The sequence below is a fragment of the Rutilus rutilus genome (assembly GCF_951802725.1).
Source record: "Rutilus rutilus genome assembly, chromosome: 6".
Taxonomy (NCBI): Eukaryota; Metazoa; Chordata; class Actinopteri; order Cypriniformes; family Leuciscidae; genus Rutilus; species Rutilus rutilus.
In genome coordinates this window covers 17,886,670-17,909,360 of record NC_140214.1, presented here as the reverse complement: position 1 = coordinate 17,909,360, position 22,691 = coordinate 17,886,670, and the positions used below count along the sequence as shown (strand labels likewise).

General features: G+C 36.8%; 2 protein-coding genes and 1 long non-coding RNA gene across 7 annotated transcripts; all 3 read right to left on the bottom strand.

The window, feature by feature from the left end:
- Positions 1–55: 55 nt before the first annotated feature.
- Positions 56–22,081, bottom strand: LOC311291798 (uncharacterized protein). Of its 5 annotated transcripts, none has more exons than XR_014627609.1 (4): positions 1,731–1,970; positions 1,449–1,553; positions 1,272–1,337; positions 56–1,154 (listed from the first exon to the last, which is right to left on the bottom strand). XR_014627609.1 is itself a non-coding variant. In XM_084411077.1 (4 exons), the coding sequence occupies exons 1-4, from the start codon at positions 22,031–22,033 to the stop codon at positions 1,080–1,082; spliced, it is 423 nt and encodes a 140-aa protein (XP_084267203.1). In that variant the 5' UTR covers positions 22,034–22,078; the 3' UTR covers positions 933–1,079. The 5 variants fall into 5 exon arrangements, 4 of the variants coding, with proteins under 4 accessions (XP_084267203.1, XP_084267201.1, XP_084267200.1 ...); XM_084411077.1 differs by lacking the exons at positions 1,272–1,337; positions 1,449–1,553; positions 1,731–1,970 and adding exons at positions 3,922–3,987; positions 21,588–21,692; positions 21,857–22,078 and having other exon boundaries at positions 933–1,154; XM_084411075.1 differs by lacking the exons at positions 56–1,154; positions 1,272–1,337; positions 1,449–1,553; positions 1,731–1,970 and adding exons at positions 3,628–3,804; positions 3,922–3,987; positions 21,588–21,692; positions 21,857–22,079.
- Positions 4,109–4,444, bottom strand: LOC311291809. The gene is made up of 2 exons (XR_014627618.1): positions 4,387–4,444; positions 4,109–4,218 (listed from the first exon to the last, which is right to left on the bottom strand). It is a non-coding gene; the product is annotated as an uncharacterized lncRNA (long non-coding RNA).
- LOC311291802 (cystatin-like protein) lies at positions 9,668–11,138 on the bottom strand. Its single transcript, XM_084411081.1, has 4 exons — positions 10,893–11,138; positions 10,611–10,715; positions 10,433–10,498; positions 9,668–10,315 (listed from the first exon to the last, which is right to left on the bottom strand). The coding sequence occupies exons 1-4, from the start codon at positions 11,064–11,066 to the stop codon at positions 10,196–10,198; spliced, it is 465 nt and encodes a 154-aa protein (XP_084267207.1). The 5' UTR covers positions 11,067–11,138; the 3' UTR covers positions 9,668–10,195.
- Positions 22,082–22,691: the final 610 nt, after the last annotated feature.

The window sequence follows — 22,691 nt, the reverse complement described above, 5'->3', positions numbered from 1 at the left end:
ATCACTTGAGAACAGAAGTAAGATGCGCAACAGTAATCAGACAGACTCCAGACAATGCCATTGAATATGCTTTAATCATGAACGGGAGGATCTCAGACCACTTTCAGGAAGAATCCCCTCGACAAAAAGTGTATAACAGTTTTTATAGAATAGGAGCATGAAAAAGGTGACATGATTTATTACATAATTTTTCTTCAATATGGTTAGTTCTTTATAAGTATAATTCAGCAAACCCTTTCTGTTACTAGGTAAAAGCAAATCTGGATTATTTGATTCCTTCAGCTTGTTACTCAAGTCATAAGGTTATATATTTAGACAGCTGTCAAGTTTTGTTTCCCCCTTTTGTTACATATTCAGACACACTTTGGCATAAGTGTTGGGGATATTTAGTTTTCAAAAGCATATATATGTTAATCCTGAAAGAAAAAGGAATGTTAGTTATGATTAATTTAATTTTAAAAAATTCCTTAACAAAGCCAACAGTTAGCATCTGACCTTCAAGTCCCTTAATATAATTTGTATTGATCTACATCAATTTAAAACACAAATGAAAACCGAAATAACTAAATAACAGTGTCACACTGCAGGACATCTGTTTACAGATCTTTTCAAGATTAAAGTGGGCCTCTCAAACTCAGTGCCAATAAATCGTCTAAAGATCAAGATTTGTAACATTTCATTCATGGAAACTTTGAGGACAATTTTACAAGGTCTTCTATGAAGAATGTTTAAACATTTTTAAATAATTATTAATTTGACTTGTATGTTATTCAACACAGGACGTACTAATGAACTAATGAAGACTATACTGTATTTTCCATATTTCTCTCAAAATTACATCATAACATTGAAACATATTGAGAAAACTGATAATTGGACTATACACATTAATCTTCATAATTAAATTCTAGATAAAGAAACTTGGCCTGAGAGGTCAATTTTATAGGTTACATATCATTAGTAGTTTTTATTTTATTTTAAATGGGCAGTTTTTTTTCATATGGCCAGTTGCAAAGATCCTCGATCGTTTTTATTTCTCAGATGCATCCCAGACATCCAGTTAGTTGCCCATTTTCTGCTTAATGTGACAACAGAGTTCCTTCCCCAGTAAAATGCCTCTTTGGATTTAAACATTCGGATCGAAATTTTTTTATCTGCAATGAGAACAGTTCAAACCTATTAGTGCAGGAATATCTTATACAATAAATAGGTTGGATCCTGATGGTGAATAAAGGTCTTTCTCCCCAATATGTGACTAATATGTGATGTACCTTTTTTATTTCTATGAGAAGTAAACAGGACATGGATCCATCACAGTCAACACAAGAAACTTGAGGCTGAGAAAAATACAATAGAGCTGTGTGAAACTGTAAGCTTTTTAAAATATATTCTACAATGACTCCTATAGGCATTTTGACTATTAAGATCCTGAGTGAGTAGAGACTTACTGTTGCCTTATCTTGGATCTTACAGTCTTTCCGATGGACACTCGGTTTCGTCTTGTCACATGAGGTGGATCTTAATATCACATGAAGCATGCGCTTGTCATCATTCTGTCATATAGAGGAAAGAGAAAGGTAAAGCATAAAGATGAAAATCTTACATGTAGATGTTTAACTTTTTATCAAGCACTTTAAGGCAGATGCATAAGCACAGAAAACAAAACAGACAAATTACAGTACAATTATAAATTTATAGTAAAATTCTAAAATATGAATTAAATAACTTACAGCTTCTAAAATCAAGGCAAAATCAAGGTGTTTGGCTCCATATTTCTCATTGGCTAGTTGTATTGCCGTGTCAGTGATGTTTGTCTCATGTTGGCTTAGTTGATGATATTTTTTCTTCCCGTCTGTTGACTCCAGCAGTAGCAGAGCGCTAAGCAGTAACAGTAAACCTCTCATCTTGCACAGTAACTGATGTTCTGCACTGTTAGACTGATCTTAGTCAGAACCAGTCACTAGTGTCACGTCTACAGACCACATCAGCTGTGATTGGTCTACTCTGTAACCAGAGGCTCTCCCCAATATGATGAAATAAGACAGGGTTTCTGCAGGTTTTATGAAGAGAAATTTAAGACTCCTTTTTAAAAGACCCTTTTCAGACCAAGTCAGGAAATTTTAAAGAATTAATCCAAGGACACACTGTCAGTAAGTTTTCAAACATACTTTGGTCATAAAAACTTGCAGCTCAATAAAACCCCTTTGATTTTCTTATTAGAACATTCTGATTCGTCAATCTAATGTCTTTAGATTAGCCAATATAATATAAAGACCAGCATGACTCCAACCCAACTTATAAGGTGGTGAACCATTATAAACTAAATGCATTTCTAAAACTAGCATTGCAAATACTCTTTGGGACAAACCTTTCCCCAATTTAATATTTCAAAGCCGCAATGTTCAGAAAAGATGCAACCGCATGCATGTTTATCAAGTTCCTCTACGCCAGGTTTCTGACAGTTATTAAATCTAAGCCACCTGGTGCAGAAATTAATTGAAACCTGAGAAAATCCCTCATGCAAGATTTAATGCAATGAAGTATTTAAGACTTTCTGCTCTGATTTAAGACCTTATAAACACCTTGATTCAGAAAAAGGTGAATTAAGACCTCAGATTTATGCTACTTAATGCTCATGTTCACTACTTGTGTTTCTGCTTTCAAAGTACAAATGGAAAGTTTACACATCTCCTGATAAAACATGCAATGTTTGATTTGAACTCAAAACAGCTTTACGCAAATATAAACTTTGGCTCATGGCTGCATTTAGATCCACTCCATACCTTGTTTATTTCACTTTAACCATAATTCCAGCTCCTCCTATTCTCCTATTTTTGTGACAAAGCACAAGAAAACCACCAGTAAAAAAATCTCCATGTTTTGGTGCATTTCAACAAAAGCTTCCATACAATTTCATAAAGAGAAAAGACCCAAGTGTTATATTTGAAGAATTTATTGTTCTGGCATTTGAAACCAAGAGCATCATAACAGACTATTGACAATATTTTAAACAATAAGAGGGGGGCAAAAACAACAAAAACTGAATTTGAACAACATCTGATTGGTGGAATGGGGAGTAAACCAATGGACCAAAAAAGGAGGGAGGGGGGCATCCAGTCATTCACATTAAAGTACAGCAACAATAAAAAAATAAAAATCATGAGCATTTCCTTGCCTGTCCCAAGAAGGGATCATTAATAATATTAATATCACCATCGGTAAAAAATAATTACAAGTTATAAAGAGAAGCCAGTACCACTGGGAAGAGTGGCTGGCGGCTGCTTCTGTGTAAGTGAGAAAGAGGAAAAGGAGAGATGGAGAGAGAGAAGAAAAGGTTATGTAGGGCAGGATGTATTTGACAGTCTATGCAGAGAGGTCACTGTTGTCAAACCGTTCCTGATCGTACACCTCAGCGATCACTTTACGACCTCCGAACCAGCGGTTGTTGAGCGCCTACGTACTAATGAAGACTATACTGTATTTTCCATATTTCTCTCAAAATTACATCATTAAATTGAAACATATTGATAACTGATAATTGGACAATACACATTAATCTTCATAATTAAATTCAAGAAACTAGACCTGAGAGGTCAATTTTATAGGTTACATTTCATTAGTAGTTTTTTTTTAAATCATATGGCCAGTTGCAAAGATCCTCGATCGTTTTTATTTATCAGATGCATCCCAGACATACAGTTTTTGCTCATTTCCTGCTTTTAGTCCCATCGGATGTCCTTCCCCAAGAAGATGACTCCTTGATGTGGGTGGGGGAGGCAAACATGCGGATAAAGTTTCTTTAATCTGCAATGAGAACAGTTCAAACCTATTAGTGCAGGAATATCTTATACAACAAAAAGGTTGGATTATGATGGTGAATCAAGGTCTTTGTCCCCAATATGTGACTAATATGTGATGTACCTTGTCTTTTTCTCTGAGAAGTAAACAGGACATGGATCCATCACAGTCAACACAAGAAACTTGAGGCTGAGAAAAATACAATAGAGCTGTGTGAAACTGTAAGCTTTTTTTGTGTGTGTATTCTACAATGACTCCTATAGGCATTATTTAGACTATCAAAATCCTTCTGTGAGAGTGAGCTACTTACTCTTGCCTTATCTTGGATTTTACACTCTTTCCCATGGACATTTGGTGTTGTCTTGTCACATGAGGTGGGTTTTAATATCACATGACATGAACCATGCGACTGTAAGAATCCTGTCATATAGGGGAGCGATACATGTAAAGCATAAAGATGACAACCTTAAATGTAGGAGATGTTTAAATATTTTTACCAAGCACTTTAAGGCAGATGCATAAGCACAGAAAACAAACACAAATTACAGCATCTTGATAAAGGTTTAACATTTGAATTAAATAACTTACAGCTTCTAAAATGAAGGCAAAATCAAGGTGTTTGGTTTTTCCATGTTTCTCATTGGCTATTTGTATTGCCCTGTCAATGATGTTTGTCTCATGTTGGCTTAGTTGATGATATTTTTTGTTTCCGTCTGTTGACTCCAGCAGTAGCAGAGCGCTAAGCAGTAACAGTAAACCTCTCATCTTGCACAGTAACTGATGTTCTGCACTGTTAGACTGATCTTAGTCAGAACCAGTCACTACTGTCACGTCTAGACCACATCAGCTGTGATTGGTCTACTTTGTAACCAGAGGCTCTCCCCAATATGATGAAATAAGACAGGGTTTCTGCAGGTTTTATGAAGAGAAATTTAAGACTCCTTTTTAAAAGACCCTTTTCAGACCAAGTCAGGAAATTTTAAAGAATTAATCCAAGGACACACTGTCAGTAAGTTTTCAAACATACTTTGGTCATAAAAACTTGAAGCTCAATAAAACCCCTTTAATTTTCTTATTAGAACATTCTGATTCGTCAATCTAATGTCTTTAGATTAGCCAATATAATATAAAGACCAGCATGACTCCAACCCAACTTATAAGGTGGTGAACCATTATAAACTAAATGAGACTCCTAGATTTAATATAAGATTAAGATTAAGATTAAGACATAATGATACATTTGCAAATCATTAGCTAATGATTAATTAAAGCAGACAATTCGAAGTTGAAGTACATGACTTCAACCCATTGTGGTAATTAACGCATTAATTTACACTATTAGTTAATAAAATATGTTATTAAGGAAATAATACATAGACACATTTAATTAATAACAATTCATATATTACTTAATCTATTAATTATTTAGAATCTTTATTAGTTGCTGATGCAGTAATCATTAATTACATACATAAAAACTTAATAAGAATTATTTTGACGACCAGTGGACTTGAATTGTTCTTGTTACTTGTGTAAAAGGGTCACAAGTGGTTAAATTATATTATAAATAGTTTTCTCAATTGCTTTTGCACCTTTTTCGAAACAATTTTAACATTCTTTAAACTGTAAGCTCAATGGTCACAAATGTTTGCTGGAACATCAGAACTCTATTACATGTCTGCAAAATGTAGTTACTCACCCAAAACACATGCTTCATGTGTCATGTAAATTGGCCAGTGCCACCAAAATGAAGTCTTTTTGTCATCATGTGAACCAAACTGGTCAAAATGTTTAGATGTTTTTCCACCATGGAAATATTTGTTAAATACAAATTGCATGTGCTTTCTACTTTTTAGTTGACACTGACTGTTTTCTACACTATACAAGAATGTCAGTTTTGTCTAGCTGAATGTTCTTGTGTATCACGCTGAGCTTTTCGGATACAGATTTCAGCAGTAGGTAAAAATTTACTAGAAAAAGTCATTACTGTAGTACACACAAAGAAAATGGACATTTGGTCACACTTTACCTTAGGTGTCCTTATCTACTATTTTCTAACAGAAAAAAGTACAGTGAACTTATTGTGCTCATACTGTATTGAAAAACACTTTTGCTGCTATTGAGATGGGATACGGGTAAGGTTAGGGACAGGCTTGGTAATTCTAGATTTAATTAGCTGTAATAACATGAAGGTTTTTTTAAAAAAAAAGAGTACAATGTAAAAACATACACAATAAGTGCATTGTGTCAATTTATTCATTTAAATGTTAGTACATAGTAGTTAAAGACACCTATATAAAGTGGGACTGAACTTTTTATTTATACAGCACATATTTGTAGAAATGTAGTACTGTACATGTAAACTGAAAATTCACAGTTGCTTGTTGCACATATAGCCTACTGTATGCTTCCAAACTTGATTGGTAATTTTGTTATTTCTATTTCATTACAATGGCAGGCCATTTGCCAATTCAGCACATTTTACAAATATTCCATGTCATAGGTATTTATGGAGTATACATGCATGTCTGACAGATTTTGATAATTGAATGGATCATTTTGCATGTGAAGGCTCACACGATGAAAGAATGTTTAGAAGTTGTGAAGAGTTTGACAGTTTCACTGAGAATCAACTCATCAGTTTTGATCAACAAGCCCTGTGCATTTAGTGCCAAAACACGTAATTTGCTTAAATCAATAAGAAATCCAAATCTGATGTGAACAAGAAACTAATTGCTCAGAGACTTTATTGTTTTGATAAAAAAAAGTCTCATTTGAGAATTTAGCCAAAGCGATAAAGAACAACTGTAAAATACAGCAACTTATTATAGAAATAAACGCGTAGTAGTTACCAGAGGTGGGACAAAGTCATTGTTATGCAAGTCACAAGTAAGTCTCAAGTCTTTGCCCTCGAGTCCCGAGTCAAGTCGAGTCAAAGATGAGGCAAGTCCCGAGTCGAGTCAAAAGTCAAAGCCAACAAGTCTCAAGTCGAGTCCAAAGTCCTACCATTTTAGTTTCGAGTCATTTCAAGTCCTCTTACCACAGAAATACAATTTATACAAATCATGTACGTCTGTAAGATTTGTATTTATTTAAACCTCTTTTTATACTTTGATTTATAATCAAATATAGTAAAAAACTGAAAATTTAATTTTCACAAAAAATGCTTGTATTTCAACAGCATATTGCACTAGAACAATGCACAGCATGCAGCTTCAGTCCTGACTCCTGTATTGTATTAACCTCATATTGCAAAACAGTTTAACTTTCAAATAGACATGGGTCGTTTTAGCTTAAACCTTTTTAAACATGTCATCAATAAAATCCTCACTCCTCAAAATTATCACTTCTGAAAAACTGGACCAACCTGATAATATAATTGGAATGCGTGTTGCAGTGCGTATGCGGTGCAAGACCAGCACGCGCAATAGTGCTTTCACATATGCTGCGTTTGCAGTGCGTGATCCGCGGCTGTACCACAAATGCATACTCACTATTTGTATTTCAAATCCAGAAGTTATTAGCATCTTTTATTTAAAAAAAATTTTTTGTCAGCATTGCGATTCTCTTTGTACACACGTATACACTCTTTAATAGACGTATTCACGTTTAAATACAATTTAAACAACGTATTATTTAATGCATTACTCTTATATAATTATATATTAAGTTGCTCAAACAAGTGGTAAAATATTTAACCATGTACTTATATTAAAATCGCATAGCCTACATTTTAAATTAAAACTTAAAATTGACAAAAACAGCAGACTCATACTCTTTCTTTTGCATAATTTAAATCTTTATACAATAAATCTCGCATGTCACAAAGAACTTGTTTTTCCACCTCCACGAATGAGACAAGTGTTATGTTGCCTTGTTGAAATATGTATTTTCCCTTGATTTAGGCTACCCCGGTCTTACGTCTCAGCATTGCGATTCTCTTTGTACACATATACACTCTTTAATAGACGTATGCACGTTTAAACACAATTTAAACAACGTAGGCCTATTATTCAATGCATTACTTCTACTTATATTAAGTTCCTAAAGCAAGTGGTCAAATATTTAACCATGTAGGCTACTTATATAAAAAAAACAGCCGATCATGCCTTTTATTTTATATTTAAATTAATACAATAAATCTTGCATGTCACAAGGAACATGTTTTTCCACCTCCACGAAGATGAGATTTGTTCATTATGTCGCCTTGTTGAGGTAAATTGTAGTTTTCCTTGCTTTACCCTGGTCTTAAAGTGAAAATAGTATTTAATTAAATACATTTATGGTGAGATTAATACATTTTATTTAATTAATCGCATTTATGGTGAAATTACTACATTTTTAGGTCAATCTGTGTTCATGTTGACCACGAAACATGCGCTGTCACTTTAATTCAGCGCGTGCAGCACATGTGCAGCACAGCAGAAATAGACTCGGTGCGGAAACGATCGCGGCACTGCTGTATACGCACCGCACCTGGAACGGATCGACGGACTGCAACCTCGGGCAGTGTGAAAGCTCTAACCTGTTAACATGGGTACGGAAAAAAATACGCACCCGCTGGCGCATACGCACTGCAAACGGAGTATGTGTGAATGTGAAACGGGCGTTAGATGCTGTCGAATCAAAACAACGTGGGACTACAGTGATTGGATGTCGTGCAGGCAGCGCGCGCGCTCGCTGCATGCATACAGGTGGTGCACATTTTTTTACAGATGCAGATAAACTGAGAGCGGCGCGGCCGTGTGGACATTTTTTCCCCCAGTTTTCATGGGAAGTAGCAAGTCTTCTCGAGTCAAAAGGCGCAAGTCCAAGTGAAGTCACGAGTCATTGATGTTAAAGTCCAAGTCGAGTTGCAAGTCTTTGTACATTTTGTCGAGTCGAGTCTGAAGTCATCAAATTCATGACTCGAGTCTGACTCGAGTCCAAGTCACATGACTCGAGTCCACACCTCTGGTAGTTACATATGGTTGTGAAAGGTACGCTATAACCAATTCCATTGTTGTTTTTTACTTTTAATAACCTTCTTGAGTTCACTAGTTCATTTCAACTGTCATGCAGTGTGATACATTTTTGTAAAAGGGGTAAACATTCCCTGTAACTTCTTAGTTAATATAAAGAATGTATGCAGAATAACAGTTTGAAAAATGTTGCTTTAAATGGAATTACTTTAAATTGCTTGAAAAGTAGCTTTAAATGGAGTTTCATATGATACTGTACACAAGTATCAGACATTGTCATTCAGATGTGACATTGAGATGCCATTTTATAGCTTTAAAGCTGTGGTAGAAATCCCCTAATACAGTGGTTCTCAACTCCAGTCCTCGGGACCCGCTGCTCTGCACATTTTGTATGTCTCTCTTATCTGACACACTCAAATCAGTTCATGGAGTCTCTCCTAACGAGCTGATGATCTGGTTCAGGTGTGTTAAATAAGGGAGACATACAAAATGTGCAGAGCAGTGGGTCCCGAGGACTGGAGTTGAGAACCACTGCCCTAATACAGTACACCTGACTTAATTTGACAAATGTATGCTCTACTAGCCGTCTCTACTTCAGCCTGTTGAGTCGGACAATGTTCCGTCCCTTATGAACATTATCATTTGGGAATAAGGTCTCTGGTTCTGGATTATTATTATATTATTTGATTCCTTCAGCTTGTTACTCAAGTCATAAGGTTATATATTTAGACAGCTGTCAAGTTTTGTTTCCCCCTTTTTTTAATTACAAGTGTTGGGGATGTTTAGTTTTCAAAAGCATATATATGTTAATCCTGAAAGAAAAAGGAATGTTAGTTATGATTAATTTAATTAAATAAAATAAAAAAAAATTCCTTAACAAAGCCAACAGTTAGCATTTGACCTTCAAGTCCCTTAATATAATTTGTATTGATCTACATCAATTTAAAACACAAATGAAAACCGAAATAACTAAATAACAGTGTCACACTGCAGGACATCTGTTTACAGATCTTTTCAAGATTAAAGTGGGCCTCTCAAACTCAGTGCCAATAAATCGTCTAAAGATCAAGATTTGTAACATTTCATTCATGGAAACTTTGAGGACAATTTTACAAGGTCTTCTATGAAGAATGTTTAAACATTTTTAAATAATTATTCATTTGACTTGTATGTTATACTCAACACAGGACGTACTAATGAAGACTATACTGTATTTTCCATATTTCTCTCAAAATTACATCATAACATTGAAACATATTGAGAAAACTGATAATTGGACTATACACATTAATCTTCATATTAAATTCTAGATAAAGAAACTTGGCCTGAGAGGTCAATTTTATAGGTTACATATCATTAGTAGTTTTTATTTTATTTTAAATGGGCAGTTTTTTTTCATATGGCCAGTTGCAAAGATCCTCGATCGTTTTTATTTCTCAGATGCATCCCAGACATCCAGTTAGTTGCCCATTTTCTGCTTTATGTGAAAACATAGTTCCTTCCCCAGTAAAATGCCTCTTTGAGGGATTTAAACATTCGGATCGAATTTTTTTTATCTGCAATGAGAACAGTTCAAACCTATTAGTGCAGGAATATCTTATACAATAAATAGGTTGGATCATGATGGTGAATCAAGGTCTTTGTCCCCAATATGTGACTAATATGTGATGTACCTTGTCTTTTTCTCTGAGAAGTAAACAGGACATGGATCCACGACAGTCAACACAAGAAACTTGAGGCTGAGAAAAATACAATAGAGCTGTGTGAAACTGTAAGCTTTTTTAAAATATATTCTACAATGACTCCTATAGGCATTTTGACTATTAAGATCCTGAGTGAGTAGAGACTTACTGTTGCCTCATCTTGGATCTTACAGTCTTTCCGATGGACACTCGGTTTCATCTTGTCACATGTGGTGGATCTTAATATCACATGAAGCATGCGCTTGTCATCATTCTGTCATATAGAGGAAAGAGAAAGGTAAAGCATAAAGATGACAATCTTACATGTAGATGTTTAACTTTTTATCAAGCACTTTAAGGCAGATGCATAAGCACAGAAAACAAAACAGACAAATTACAGTAAAATTATAAATTTATAGTAAAATTCTAAAATATGAATTAAATAACTTACAGCTTCTAAAATCAAGGCAAAATCAAGGTGTTTGGCTCCATATTTCTCATTGGCTAGTTGTATTGCCCTGTCAATGATGGTTGTCTCATTTTGGCTTAGTTGATGATATTCTTTGTTTCCATCTGTTGACTCCAGCAGTAGCAGAGCGCTAAGCAGTAACAGTAAACCTCTCATCTTGCACAGTAACTGATGTTCTGCACTGTTAGACTGATCTTAGTCAGAACCAGTCACTAGTGTCACGTCTACAGACCACATCAGCTGTGATTGGTCTACTCTGTAACCAGAGGCTCTCCCCAATATGATGAAATAAGACAGGGTTTCTGCAGGTTTTATGAAGAGAAATTTAAGACTCCTTTTTAAAAGACCCTTTTCAGACCAAGTCAGGAAATTTTAAAGAATAAATCAAAGGACACACTGTCAGTAAGTTTTCAAACATACTTTGGTCATAAAAACTTGCAGCTCAATAAAACCCCTTTAATTTTCTTATTAGAACATTCTGATTCGTCAATCTAATGTCTTTAGATTAGCCAATATAATATAAAGACCAGCATGACTCCAACCCAACTTATAAGGTGGTGAACCATTATAAACTAAATGCATTTCTAAAACTAGCATTGCAAATACTCTTTGGGACAAACTTTTCCCCAATTTAATATTTCAAAGGCGCAATGTACAGAAAAGATGCAACTGCCCGCATGTTTATCAAGTTCCTCTACGCCGGTTACTGACAGTTATTAAATCTGGTGCAGAAATTTTAAAATGAAACCTGAGAAAATCCCTCATGCAAGATTTAATGCAATGATGAAATATTTAAGACTTTCTGCTCTGATTTAAGACATTTTAAAGGCCTTGATTCACAAAAAGGTGAATTTAGACCTCAGATTTATGCTACTTAATGCTCATGTTCACTACTTGTGTTTCTGCTTTCAAAGTACAAATGTAAAGTTTACACATCTCCTGATAAAACATGCCATGTTTGATTTGAACTCAAAACAGCTTTACGCAAATATAAACTTTGGCTCATGGCTGCATTTAGATCCACTCCATACCTTGTTTATTTCACTTTAACCATAATTCCAGCTCCTCCTATTCTCCTATTTCTTGTGACAAAGCACAAGAAAACCACCAGTAAAAAAATCTCCATGTTTTGGTGCATTTCAACAAAAGCTTCCATACAATTTCATAAAGAGAAAAGACCCAAGTTTTATATTTGAAGAATTTATTGTTCTGGCATTTGAAACCAAGAGCATCATAACAGACTATTGACAATATTTTAAACAATAAGAGGGGGGCAAAAACAACAAAAACTGAATTTGAACAACATCTGATTGGTGGAATGGGGAGTAAACCAATGGACCAAAAAAGGAGGGAGGGGGGCATCCAGTCATTCACATTAAAGTACAGCAACAATAAAAAAAATATTCATTGCCTGTCCCAAGAAGGGATCATTAATAATATTAATATCAACATCGATAAAAAATAATTACAAGTTATAAAGAGAAGCCAGTACCACTGGGAAGAGTGGCTGGCGGCTGCTTCTGTGTAAGTGAGAAAGAGGAAAAGGAGAGATGGAGAGAGAGAAGAAAAGGTTATGTAGGGCAGGATGTATTTGACAGTCTATGCAGAGAGGTCACTGTTGTCAAACCGTTCCTGATCGTACACCTCAGCGATCACTTTACGACCTCCGAACCAGCGGTTGTTGAGCGCCTACGTACTAATGAAGACTATACTGTATTTTCCATATTTCTCTCAAAATTACATCATTAAATTGAAACATATTGATAACTGATAATTGGACAATACACATTAATCTTCATAATTAAATTCAAGAAACTAGACCTGAGAGGTCAATTTTATAGGTTACATTTCATTAGTAGTGTTTTTTTTAAATCATATGGCCAGTTGCAAAGATCCTCGATCGTTTTTATTTATCAGATGCATCCCAGACATCCAGTTTTTGCTCATTTCCTGCTTTTAGTCCCATCGGATGTCCTTCCCCAAGAAGATGACTCCTTGATGCGGGTGGGGGAGGCAAACATGCGGATAAAGTTTCTTTAATCTGCAATGAGAACAGTTCAAACCTATTAGTGCAGGAATATCTTATACAACAAATAGGTTGGATCATGATGGTGAATAAAGGTCTTTGTCCCCAATATGTGACTAATATGTGATGTACCTTGTCTTTTTCTCTGAGACGTAAACAGGACATGGATCCATCACAGTCAACACAAGAAACTTGAGGCTGAGAAAAATACAATAGTATCAAGTCTACAGACCACATCAGCTGTGATTGGTCTACTCTGTAACCAGAGGCTCTCCCCAATATGATGAAATAAGACAGGGTTTCTGCAGGTTTTATGAAGAGAAATTTAAGACTCCTTTTTAAAAGACCCTTTTCAGACCAAGTCAGGAAATTTTAAAGAATAAATCAAAGGACACACTATCAGTAAGTTTTCAAACATACTTTGGTCATAAAAACTTGCAGCTCAATAAAACCCCTTTAATTTTCTTATTAGAACATTCTGATTCGTCAATCTAATGTCTTTAGATTAGCCAATATAATATAAAGACCAGCATGACTCCAACCCAATTTATAAGGTGGTGAACCATTATAAACTAAATGAGACTCCTAGATTTTTTGCATGACTGTGTATGTAGTCGAGTCCCAAAATAGATAAATAGCCCTGGATAAGATGCAGCAGGCATTTTTGAGGAAAAGTACTTCAAGTGTTGTTTCTATATGATTTTTAGGTGCTGAATCCATTTCTGCCGTATAACAAGTTGTAAACATCACTGTTTTGGCATAAACAATAAAAACAAAATGGCTGCCAAAAAAAAAAAAAAAAAAAAAAACGTTTTAATGCATTTATTGCAGTTTAAACATTAAACATTATAACTAAACTATGCATTCTCAGAATATTTAAACATGTAAACAATGAAAAAACAACATTAACATGAAAGGGACAGTTTTTAATGGCTGCTGGAATTATGCCAAGGTACCAAGGTACACTGGGAAGCATATATCAGTGGAAATATGCAATTATGCCCAGCCCGAAGGGGGGAACTTGGAATACACATGACCCCAGGGGGCTGCATATTGAGAATCACTGGGTAGTCCAGCCGCAGGTGGAATATTTCAAACCCAGGGGTGGCAAGGTGGCTTGCCGAGGGAAAGACACATGCTCAGAGAGGCTTACAGTGGACTACACACGTGGGGGTCGCCCAGAGGCCGTGTTAGGTGTCGCCCAGCCTGCAGCTCTACAGATGTCTGTTAGCGAGGCGCCATGCGCTAGAGCCCAAGAGGATGCCACACTCCGGGTGGAGTGGGCCGTCACACCAAGGGGGCATGGTCGACCTTGCTGCTGGTAAGCCAAAGCAATGGCGTCCACTATCCAGTGAGACAACCTTTGCTTGGAGAGAGCCTTTCCCTTCAGCTTCCCACCATGACAGACAAAGAGCTGGTCTGAAGTCCTGAAACACTGCGTTCTGTCTACGTAAGCATGGAGGGTGCGTACTGGACAGAGCAGTGCCAAGGCTGGGTCTGCCTCCTCCGAGGGCAGCGCTTGCAGGTTCACCACCTGGTCTCGAAAGGGTGTGGTGGGAACCTTGGGCACATATCCAGGCCGGGGTCTCAGGATCACGTAAGAGTTAGCCGGTCCAAATTCCAGGCATGCTTCGTCAACCGAAAATGCCTGCAGGTCCCCTACCCTCTTCATGGAGGCCAATGCAACCAGGAGCACTGTCTTCATTGACAGGAACTTAAGCTCCACTGATTGCAGAGGCTCAAAGGGAGCACTCTGCAGAGCAGTTAAAACCACTGAGAGGTCCCAAGAGGGAACGAGAGGAGGGCAGAGGAGAGGATTCAGTCTCCTCGCTCCTCTCAGGAAACTGATGATCAAGTCGTGCTTTCCAATGGACTTACCATCAACTGCATCATGATGTGTGGCAATGGCGGCACCATACACTTTCAGGGTGGAGGGAGACAGCCTTCGCTCCAACCCTTCTTGCAGGAAGGAAAGCACGACACTGATCGGGCCTTTCGTGGGTTCTTGAAGTTTAGAAGAACACCAGTTGACGAAGAGGTTCCACTTCAACGCATAGGCATGTCTCGTGGACGATGCTCTAGCGGAAGTGATGGTAGCCACCACCGCTGGTGGTAGGGTACTCAAACCTCCCTCGGAACCACACATGGAGATTTCAAAGATCGGGACGAGGGTGCCATAGGGTGCCCCGTCACTGAGAAAGCAGGTTCTTTCTCAGAGGAATTGGCCAGGGAGGTGCTGTCGCGAGGAGTACTAGTTCTTGGAACCAGGTGCGGTTGTGCCAATACGGGGCAACCAAAATTACCTGCTCCTCGTCCTCCCTGATCTTGCGCAAAGTTTGCGCAAGGAGGCTCACTGGGGGAAACGCATACTTGCAGAGGCCCCGCGGCCAGCTGTGCGCCAGTGCATCCGTGCCGAGCGTGCCCTCGGTCAGAGAATAAAACAGGTCGCAGTGGGACGAGTCGTGGGAGGCAAACAGATCTACCTGTGCGTCCCCGAACTGATCCCAAATCAGCTGAACCGACTGGGGATGGAGTCTCCATTCTCCAGCGAGAGGCCGAAACCGAGACAGATCGGCTGCACGGTTCAGGTCTCCCGGGATATAAATGGCTCGAAGTGACCTCAGATGCTTCTGACTCCATATGAGGAGGTGGCGGGCGAGTTGCCACATACGACGGGAGCGCAGACCACCTTGTCGGTTGATGTACGCTACTGTGGCGGTATTGTCTGATCGGACTAATACGTGCTGACCCCTGAGCAACGCACAGAAGCGGTTCAGGGTGAGACGTACAGCCTGCAACTCGAGGCAATTGACATGCCAAAGGCGCTGGGGTCTTGTCCAGGAGCCCGCGGCAGCATGTCCATTGCACATGGCGCCCCAGCCCATTGTGGAGGCATCTGTTGATATAACAACATGCCAGGAAACTCGTTCTATGGGCACTCCAGCCCATAGAAAACTGAGGTTCGTCCACGGGGTGAAGGTCTGACGGCAGGTCGAAGTCACTGGGACTCGGAGCGTGCCGTGTTGCCATGCCCACCTCGGGACTTGATCATCAAGCGGTCTCATATGAAGCAAACCGAGCGACGTTACTGCGGCTGCGGATGCCATATGCCCCAGGAGCCTCTGAAATAGTTTCAGTGGAACCGCACTCTTGCCCTCAAACTGACGAAGGCAAGTTAGCAGTGACTGCACGCGCTCGCTCGTAAGCTGCGCGCACATGGCGACCGAGTCGATTTCCATACCGAGAAAAGAGATCCTCTGCACGGAGCAGAGTTTGCTCTTCTCCCAGTTGACCCGAAGGCACAGACAAGCCAGGTGCCGGAGCACTAGGTCCCTATGTTCGCAAACCTTGTCTCGAGAGTGAGCTAGGATCAGCCAGTCGTCGGGAGGAACAAGGGCTGCCTCGACAACCTTCGTGAAGACGCGAGGAGACAGGGCTAGCCCGAAAGGGAGAACCGCGTATTGGTATGCCTGCCCCTCGAATTATATATATATATATATATATATATATATACAGAATATATATACTGGTATGCCTCATTTGCATATGTAAACATGACATTTCAGAAAACTTGTAATACAAAAAATGTCTGTCTCTATGTAAGTGAAAAACTGGAAAGGTTTTATGGTGATATCTATAACTTAAAAATTTTACCCTATCCACCTGCAGTGTTTCGGCTGTGAATAATGCACCTATTGTTTCAATAACAATTACAAGAAAATGGGACCCTTATTTCAGTGTTATACGGTGGATCCTTATTCAGGAGACATTGAACTTTCTAAAAATGTGGTATAACAACTTTTCCTCAAAAATGCCTACAGGGTTACATAATCTTGAAGATTCGGACCTGACTAATAACAGAAAGGGAAACGAAACTAGACAGCTGAAGTATCAATGCTATCTGCAAATGCAAATCTGTCTATCTATCCATCCATCCATCCATCTATATCTTTTTTGATATCTCTTTATATTTCACTACTTCAGTTTTATTTAAAAAGTTGCAAAGATCCACGTTTCTTCTCATTTGTTATATTATTAGCATCACAGATGTTCTCTGTCACACTTTTTATATGCATTCAAAATATGATACCTTTCTACATTCTCTAAAGGTTGCCATACAATAAATGCAAGGCTGCAAAAAAGAAAACACTGTACAAAGATTTGAGCAGAGGCCTTTATTATATAGGCCTAGTTTTTAGGGTGTATTAACAAATGGTCTTTAAAGCCAAAGTCTCTCCAGTGTTGATCCTGTGAATCATTGGTAACACTTTACAATACGGGTGCACTAATATGGATTAATTCATGCTTAACTAATGCCCAAATAATCACGTGTTAATGTATGACTCATAAAGAACTAAACCATTAATTAATGATCACTGCATCAGTAACTAATAACAAATTTAATATATTAAGTAATATATGAATTGTTATTAATTAAATGCGTCATAATGAATTAATTTCTTAATAACATATTTTATCAACTAAAAGTGTAAATTAATGTGTTAATTACCACATCTGGTCAAAGCAATGTACTTCAACTTCCAGTTGTCTGCTTTAATTAATCATTAACATAATGTTATGACTTTACTTGTTGAGGCACATAACTTAACTAATTGTTAAGTAATATGCCATTTATGGGTTTTGACAGTTTGCACATGCAGTGAATGTAATGTCAAAGAATGTGTTTGAAGGATGGGTAAGTTGGGCTGCACACAAATATCAGCACACCAGAATCTGAACTCCTGACCGCTGTTACACTGTGTTTAAACTGGACGAGACTAGCTGTCTACACTGGACATGACAGACCATTGCAAGTCCATTTGTCCTTCGTAACAGAACTAGCACAAGAGCTCGGAGAATGTCAGAAATAGAATGTGGCATCAGTTTACTGTCGGGGTTTTGTCGTGTAGCGTCGCGTCGCATCGCATCCAGTGACTATAGTGGACGCTCTATTGTCTTTGTCCAGTCTAGACACATATGAAATATGCCGCATGTTCTCATGTGTACCACGACCTCAAGCTTAACCTGACATATTCCTGTGCCATGAACAACAAGGTTCATCGGACTCAGTGAAATCTTGGTTGTAGATGGTTGGAAATTGAAATCCATGGCTTAGTGTGGATGTCAAAACCAAAATGGCATATTACTTAACAATTAGTTAATAGTCATGTGCCTCAACAAGTAAAGTCATAACATAATGATACATTTGCAAATCATTAGATAATGATTAATTAAAGCAGACAATTCGAAGTTGAAGTACATGACTTCAACCCATTGTGGTAATTAACGCATTCATTTACACTATTAGTTAATAAAATATGTTTTTAAGGAAATAATACATAGACACATTTAATTAATAACAATTCATATATTACTTAATCTATTAATCATTTAGAATCTTTATTAGTTGCTGGTGCAGTAATCATTAATTACATACATAAAAACTTAATAAGAATTATTTTGACGACCAGTGGACTTGAATTGTTCTTGTTACTTGTGTAAAAGGGTCACAAGGGGTTAAATTATATTATAAATAGTTTTCTCAATTGCTTTTGCACCTTTTTCGAAACAATTTTAACATTCTTTAAACTGTAAGCTCAATGGTCACAAATGTTTGCTGGAACATCAGAACTCTATTGCATGTCTGCAAAATGTAGTTACTCACCCAAAACACATGCTTCATGTGTCATGTAAATTGGCCAGTGCCACCAAAATGAAGTCTTTTTGTCATCATGTGAACCAAACTGGTCAAAATGTTTAGATGTTTTTTCACCATAAAATATTTGTTAAATACAAATTGCATGTGCTTTCTACTTTTTAGTTGACACTGACTGTTTTCTACAGTATACAAGAATGTCAGTTTTGTCTAGCTGAATGTTCTTGTGTATCACGCTGAGCTTTTCAGATACAGATTTCAGCAGTAGGTAAAAATTTACTAGAAAAAGTCATTACTGTAGTACACACAAAGAAAATGGACATTTGGTCACACTTTACCTTAGGTGTCCTTATCTACTATTTTCTAACAGAAAAAAGTACAGTGAACTTATTGTGCTCATACTGTATTGAAAAACACTTTTGCTGCTATTGAGATGGGATACGGGTAAGGTTAGGGACAGGCTTGGTAATTCTAGATTTAATTAGCTGTAATAACATGCAAGTTTAAAAAAAAAATAGTACAATGTACACAATAAGTGCATTGTGTCAATTTATTCATTTAAATGTTAGTACATAGTAAAGACACCTATATAAAGTGGGACTGAACTTTTTATTTATACAGCACATATTTGTAGAAATATAGTACATGTAAACTGAAAATTCACAGTTGCTTGTTGCACATATAGCCTACTGTATGCTTCCAAACTTGATTGGTAATATTGTTATTTCTATTTCATTACAATGGCAGATTTGCCAATTCAGCACATTTTATGTCATAGGTATTTATGAAATATACATGCATGTCTGACAGATTTTGATAATTGAATGGATCATTTTGCATGTGAAGGCTCACACGATGAAAGAATGTTTAGAAGTTGTGAAGAGTTTGACAGTTTCACTGAGAATCAACTCATCAGTTTTGATCAACAAGCCCTGTGCATTTAGTGCCAAAACACGTCATTTGCTTAAATCAATAAGAAATCCAAATCTGATGTGAACAAGAAACTAATTGCTCAGAGACTTTATTGTTTTGATAAAAAAAAAGTCTCATTTGAGAATTTAGCCAAAGCGATAAAGAACAACTGTAAAATACAGCAACTTATTATAGAAATAAACGCGTAGTAGTTACATATGGTTGTGAAAGGTACGCTATAACCAATTCCATTGTTGTTTTTTACTTTTAATAACCTTCTTGAGTTCACTAGTTCATTTCAACTGGCATGCAGTGTGATAAATACATTTTTGTAAAAGGGGTAAACATTCCCTGTAACTTCTTAGTTAATATAAAGAATGTATGCAGAATAACAGTTTGAAAAAAGTAGCTTTAAATGGAGTTTCATATGATACTGTACACAAGTATCAGACATTGTCATTCAGATGTGACATTGAGATGCCATTTTATAGCTTTAAAGCTGTGGTAGAAATCCCCCTATACACCTGACTGACAAATGTATGCTCTTCTAGCCGTCTCTACTTCAGCCTGTTGAGTCGGACAATGTTCCGTCCCTTATGAACATTATCATTTGGGAATAAGGTCTCTGGTGTTCCCCTTCAGCACTATCACTTGAGAACAGAAGTAAGATGCGCAACAGTAATCAGACAGACTCCAGACAATGCCATTGAATATGCTTTAATCATGAACGGGAGGATCTCAGACCACTTTCAGGAAGAATCCCCTCGACAAAAAGTGTATAACAGTTTTTATAGAATAGGAGCATGAAAAAGGTGACATGATTTATTACATAAGTTTTCTTCAATATGGTTAGTTCTTTATAAGTATAATTCAGCAAACCCTTCTGTTACTAGGTAAAAGCAAATCTGGATTATTTGATTCCTTCAGCTTGTTACTCAAGTCATAAGGTTATATATTTAGACAGCTGTCAAGTTTTGTTTCCCCCTTTTGTTACATATTCAGACACACTTTGGCATAAGTGTTGGGATATTTAGTTTTCAAAAGCATATATATGTTAATCCTGAAAGAAAAAGGAATGTTAGTTATGATTATTTTAATTAAAAAAAATTCCTTAACAAAGCCAACAGTTAGCATTTGACCTTCAAGTCCCTTAATATAATTTGTATTGATCTACATCAATTTAAAACACAAATGAAAACCGAAATAACTTAATAACAGTGTCACACTGCAGGACATCTGTTTACAGATCTTTTCAAGATTAAAGTGGGCCTCTCAAACTCAGTGCCAATAAATCGTCTAAAGATCAAGATTTATAACATTTCATTCATGGAAACTTTGAGGACAATTTTACAAGGTCTTCTATGAAGAATGTTTAAACATTTTTAAATAATTATTAATTTGACTTGTATGTTACTCAACACAGGACGTACTAATGAAGACTATACTGTATTTTCCATATTTCTCTCAAAATTACATCATAACATTGAAACATATTGAGAAAACTGATAATTGGACTGCATTAATCTTCATATTAAATTCAAGATAAAGAAACTTGGCCTGAGAGGTCAATTTTATAGGTTACATATCATTAGTAGTTTTTATTTTATTTTAAATGGGCAGGTTTTTTTTAAATCATATGGCCAGTTGCAAAGATCCTCGATCGTTTTTATTTCTCAGATGCATCCCAGACATCCAGTTTGTTGCCCATTTTCTGCTTTATGTGACAACAGAGTTCCTTCCCCAGTAAAATGCCTCTTTGAGGGATTTAAACATTCGGATCGAATTTTTTTTATCTGCAATGAGAACAGTTAAAACCTATTAGTGCAGGAATATCTTATACAATAAATAGGTTGGATCATGATGGTGAATTAAGGTCTTTGTCCCCAATATGTGACTAATATGTGATGTACCTTGTCTTTTTCTCTGAGAAGTAAACAGGTCATGGATCCACGACAGTCAACACAAGAAACTTGAGGCTGAGAAAAATACAATAGAGCTGTGTGAAACTGTAAGCTTTTTAAAATATATTCTACGACTCTATAGGCATTTTGACTATTAAGATCCTGAGTGAGTAGAGACTTACTGTTGCCTTATCTTGGATCTTACAGTCTTTCCGATGGACACTCTGTTTCATCTTGTCACATGAGGTGGATCTTAATATCACATGAAGCATGCGCTTGTCATAATTCTGTCATATAGAGGAAAGAGAAAGGTAAAGCATAAAGATGACAATCTTACATGTAGATGTTTAACTTTTTATCAAGCACTTTAAGGCAGATGCATAAGCACAGAAAACAAAATCAAAACAGACAAATGACAGTAAAATTCTAAAATATTAATTAAATAACTTACAGCTTCTAAAATGAAGGCAAAATCAAGGTGTTTGGTTTTTCCATGTTTCTCATTGGCTAGTTGTATTGCCGTGTTAGTGATGTTTGTCTCATGTTGGCTTAGTTGATGATATTCTTTGTTTCCATCTGTTGACTCCAGCAGTAGCAGAGCGCTAAGCAGTAACAGTAAACCTCTCATCTTGCACAGTAACTGATGTTACTAGTGTCACTAGTGTCAGGTCTACAGACCACATCAGCTGTGATTGGTCTACTCTGTAACCAGAGGCCCTCCCCAATATGATGAAATAAGACAGGGTTTCTGCAGGTTTTATGAAGAGAAATTTAAGACTCCTTTTTAAAAGACCCTTTTCAGACCAAGTCTGGAAATTTTAAAGAATAAATCAAAGGACACACTGTCAGTAAGTTTTCAAACATACTTTGGTCATAAAAACTTGAAGCTCAATAAAACCCCTTTGATTTTCTTATTAGAACATTCTGATTCGTCAATCTAATAAATGTCTTTAGATTAGCCAATATAATATAAAGACCAGCATGACTCCAACCCAATTTATAAGGTGGTGAACCATTATAAACTAAATGTCTAAAACTAGCATTGCAAATACTCTTTGGGACAAACTTTCCCCAATTTAATATTTCAAAGCCGCAATGTACAGAAAAGATGCAACTGCCCGCATGTTTATCAAGTTCCTCTACGCCAGGTTACTGACAGTTATTAAACCTGGTGCAGAAATTTTAAAATGAAACCTGAGAAAATCCCTCATGCAAGATTTAATGCAATGACGAAATATTTAAGACTTTCTGCTCTGATTTAAGACATTTTAAAGGCCTTGATTCAC

Coding starts and splice junctions, on each gene's coding strand:
- LOC311291802 (XM_084411081.1), bottom strand. CDS start 11,066: ATGAGAGGTTTACTGTTACTGCTTAGCGCTCTGCTACTGCTGGAGTCA. Junction 10,499..10,610: donor AGATCCAAGATGAGGCAACA/GTAAGTCTCTAC, acceptor TATTTTTCTCAG/CCTCAAGTTTCTTGTGTTGA. Junction 10,316..10,432: donor TTCTCAGAGAAAAAGACAAG/GTACATCACATA, acceptor TTCTCATTGCAG/ATAAAAAAAATTCGATCCGA.
- LOC311291798 (XM_084411075.1), bottom strand. CDS start 22,033: ATGAGAGGTTTACTGTTACTGCTTAGCGCTCTGCTACTGCTGGAGTCA. Junction 3,988..21,587: donor AGATCCAAGATAAGGCAACA/GTAAGTCTCTAC, acceptor TATTTTTCTCAG/CCTCAAGTTTCTTGTGTTGA. Junction 3,805..3,921: donor TTCTCAGAGAAAAAGACAAG/GTACATCACATA, acceptor TTCTCATTGCAG/ATTAAAGAAACTTTATCCGC.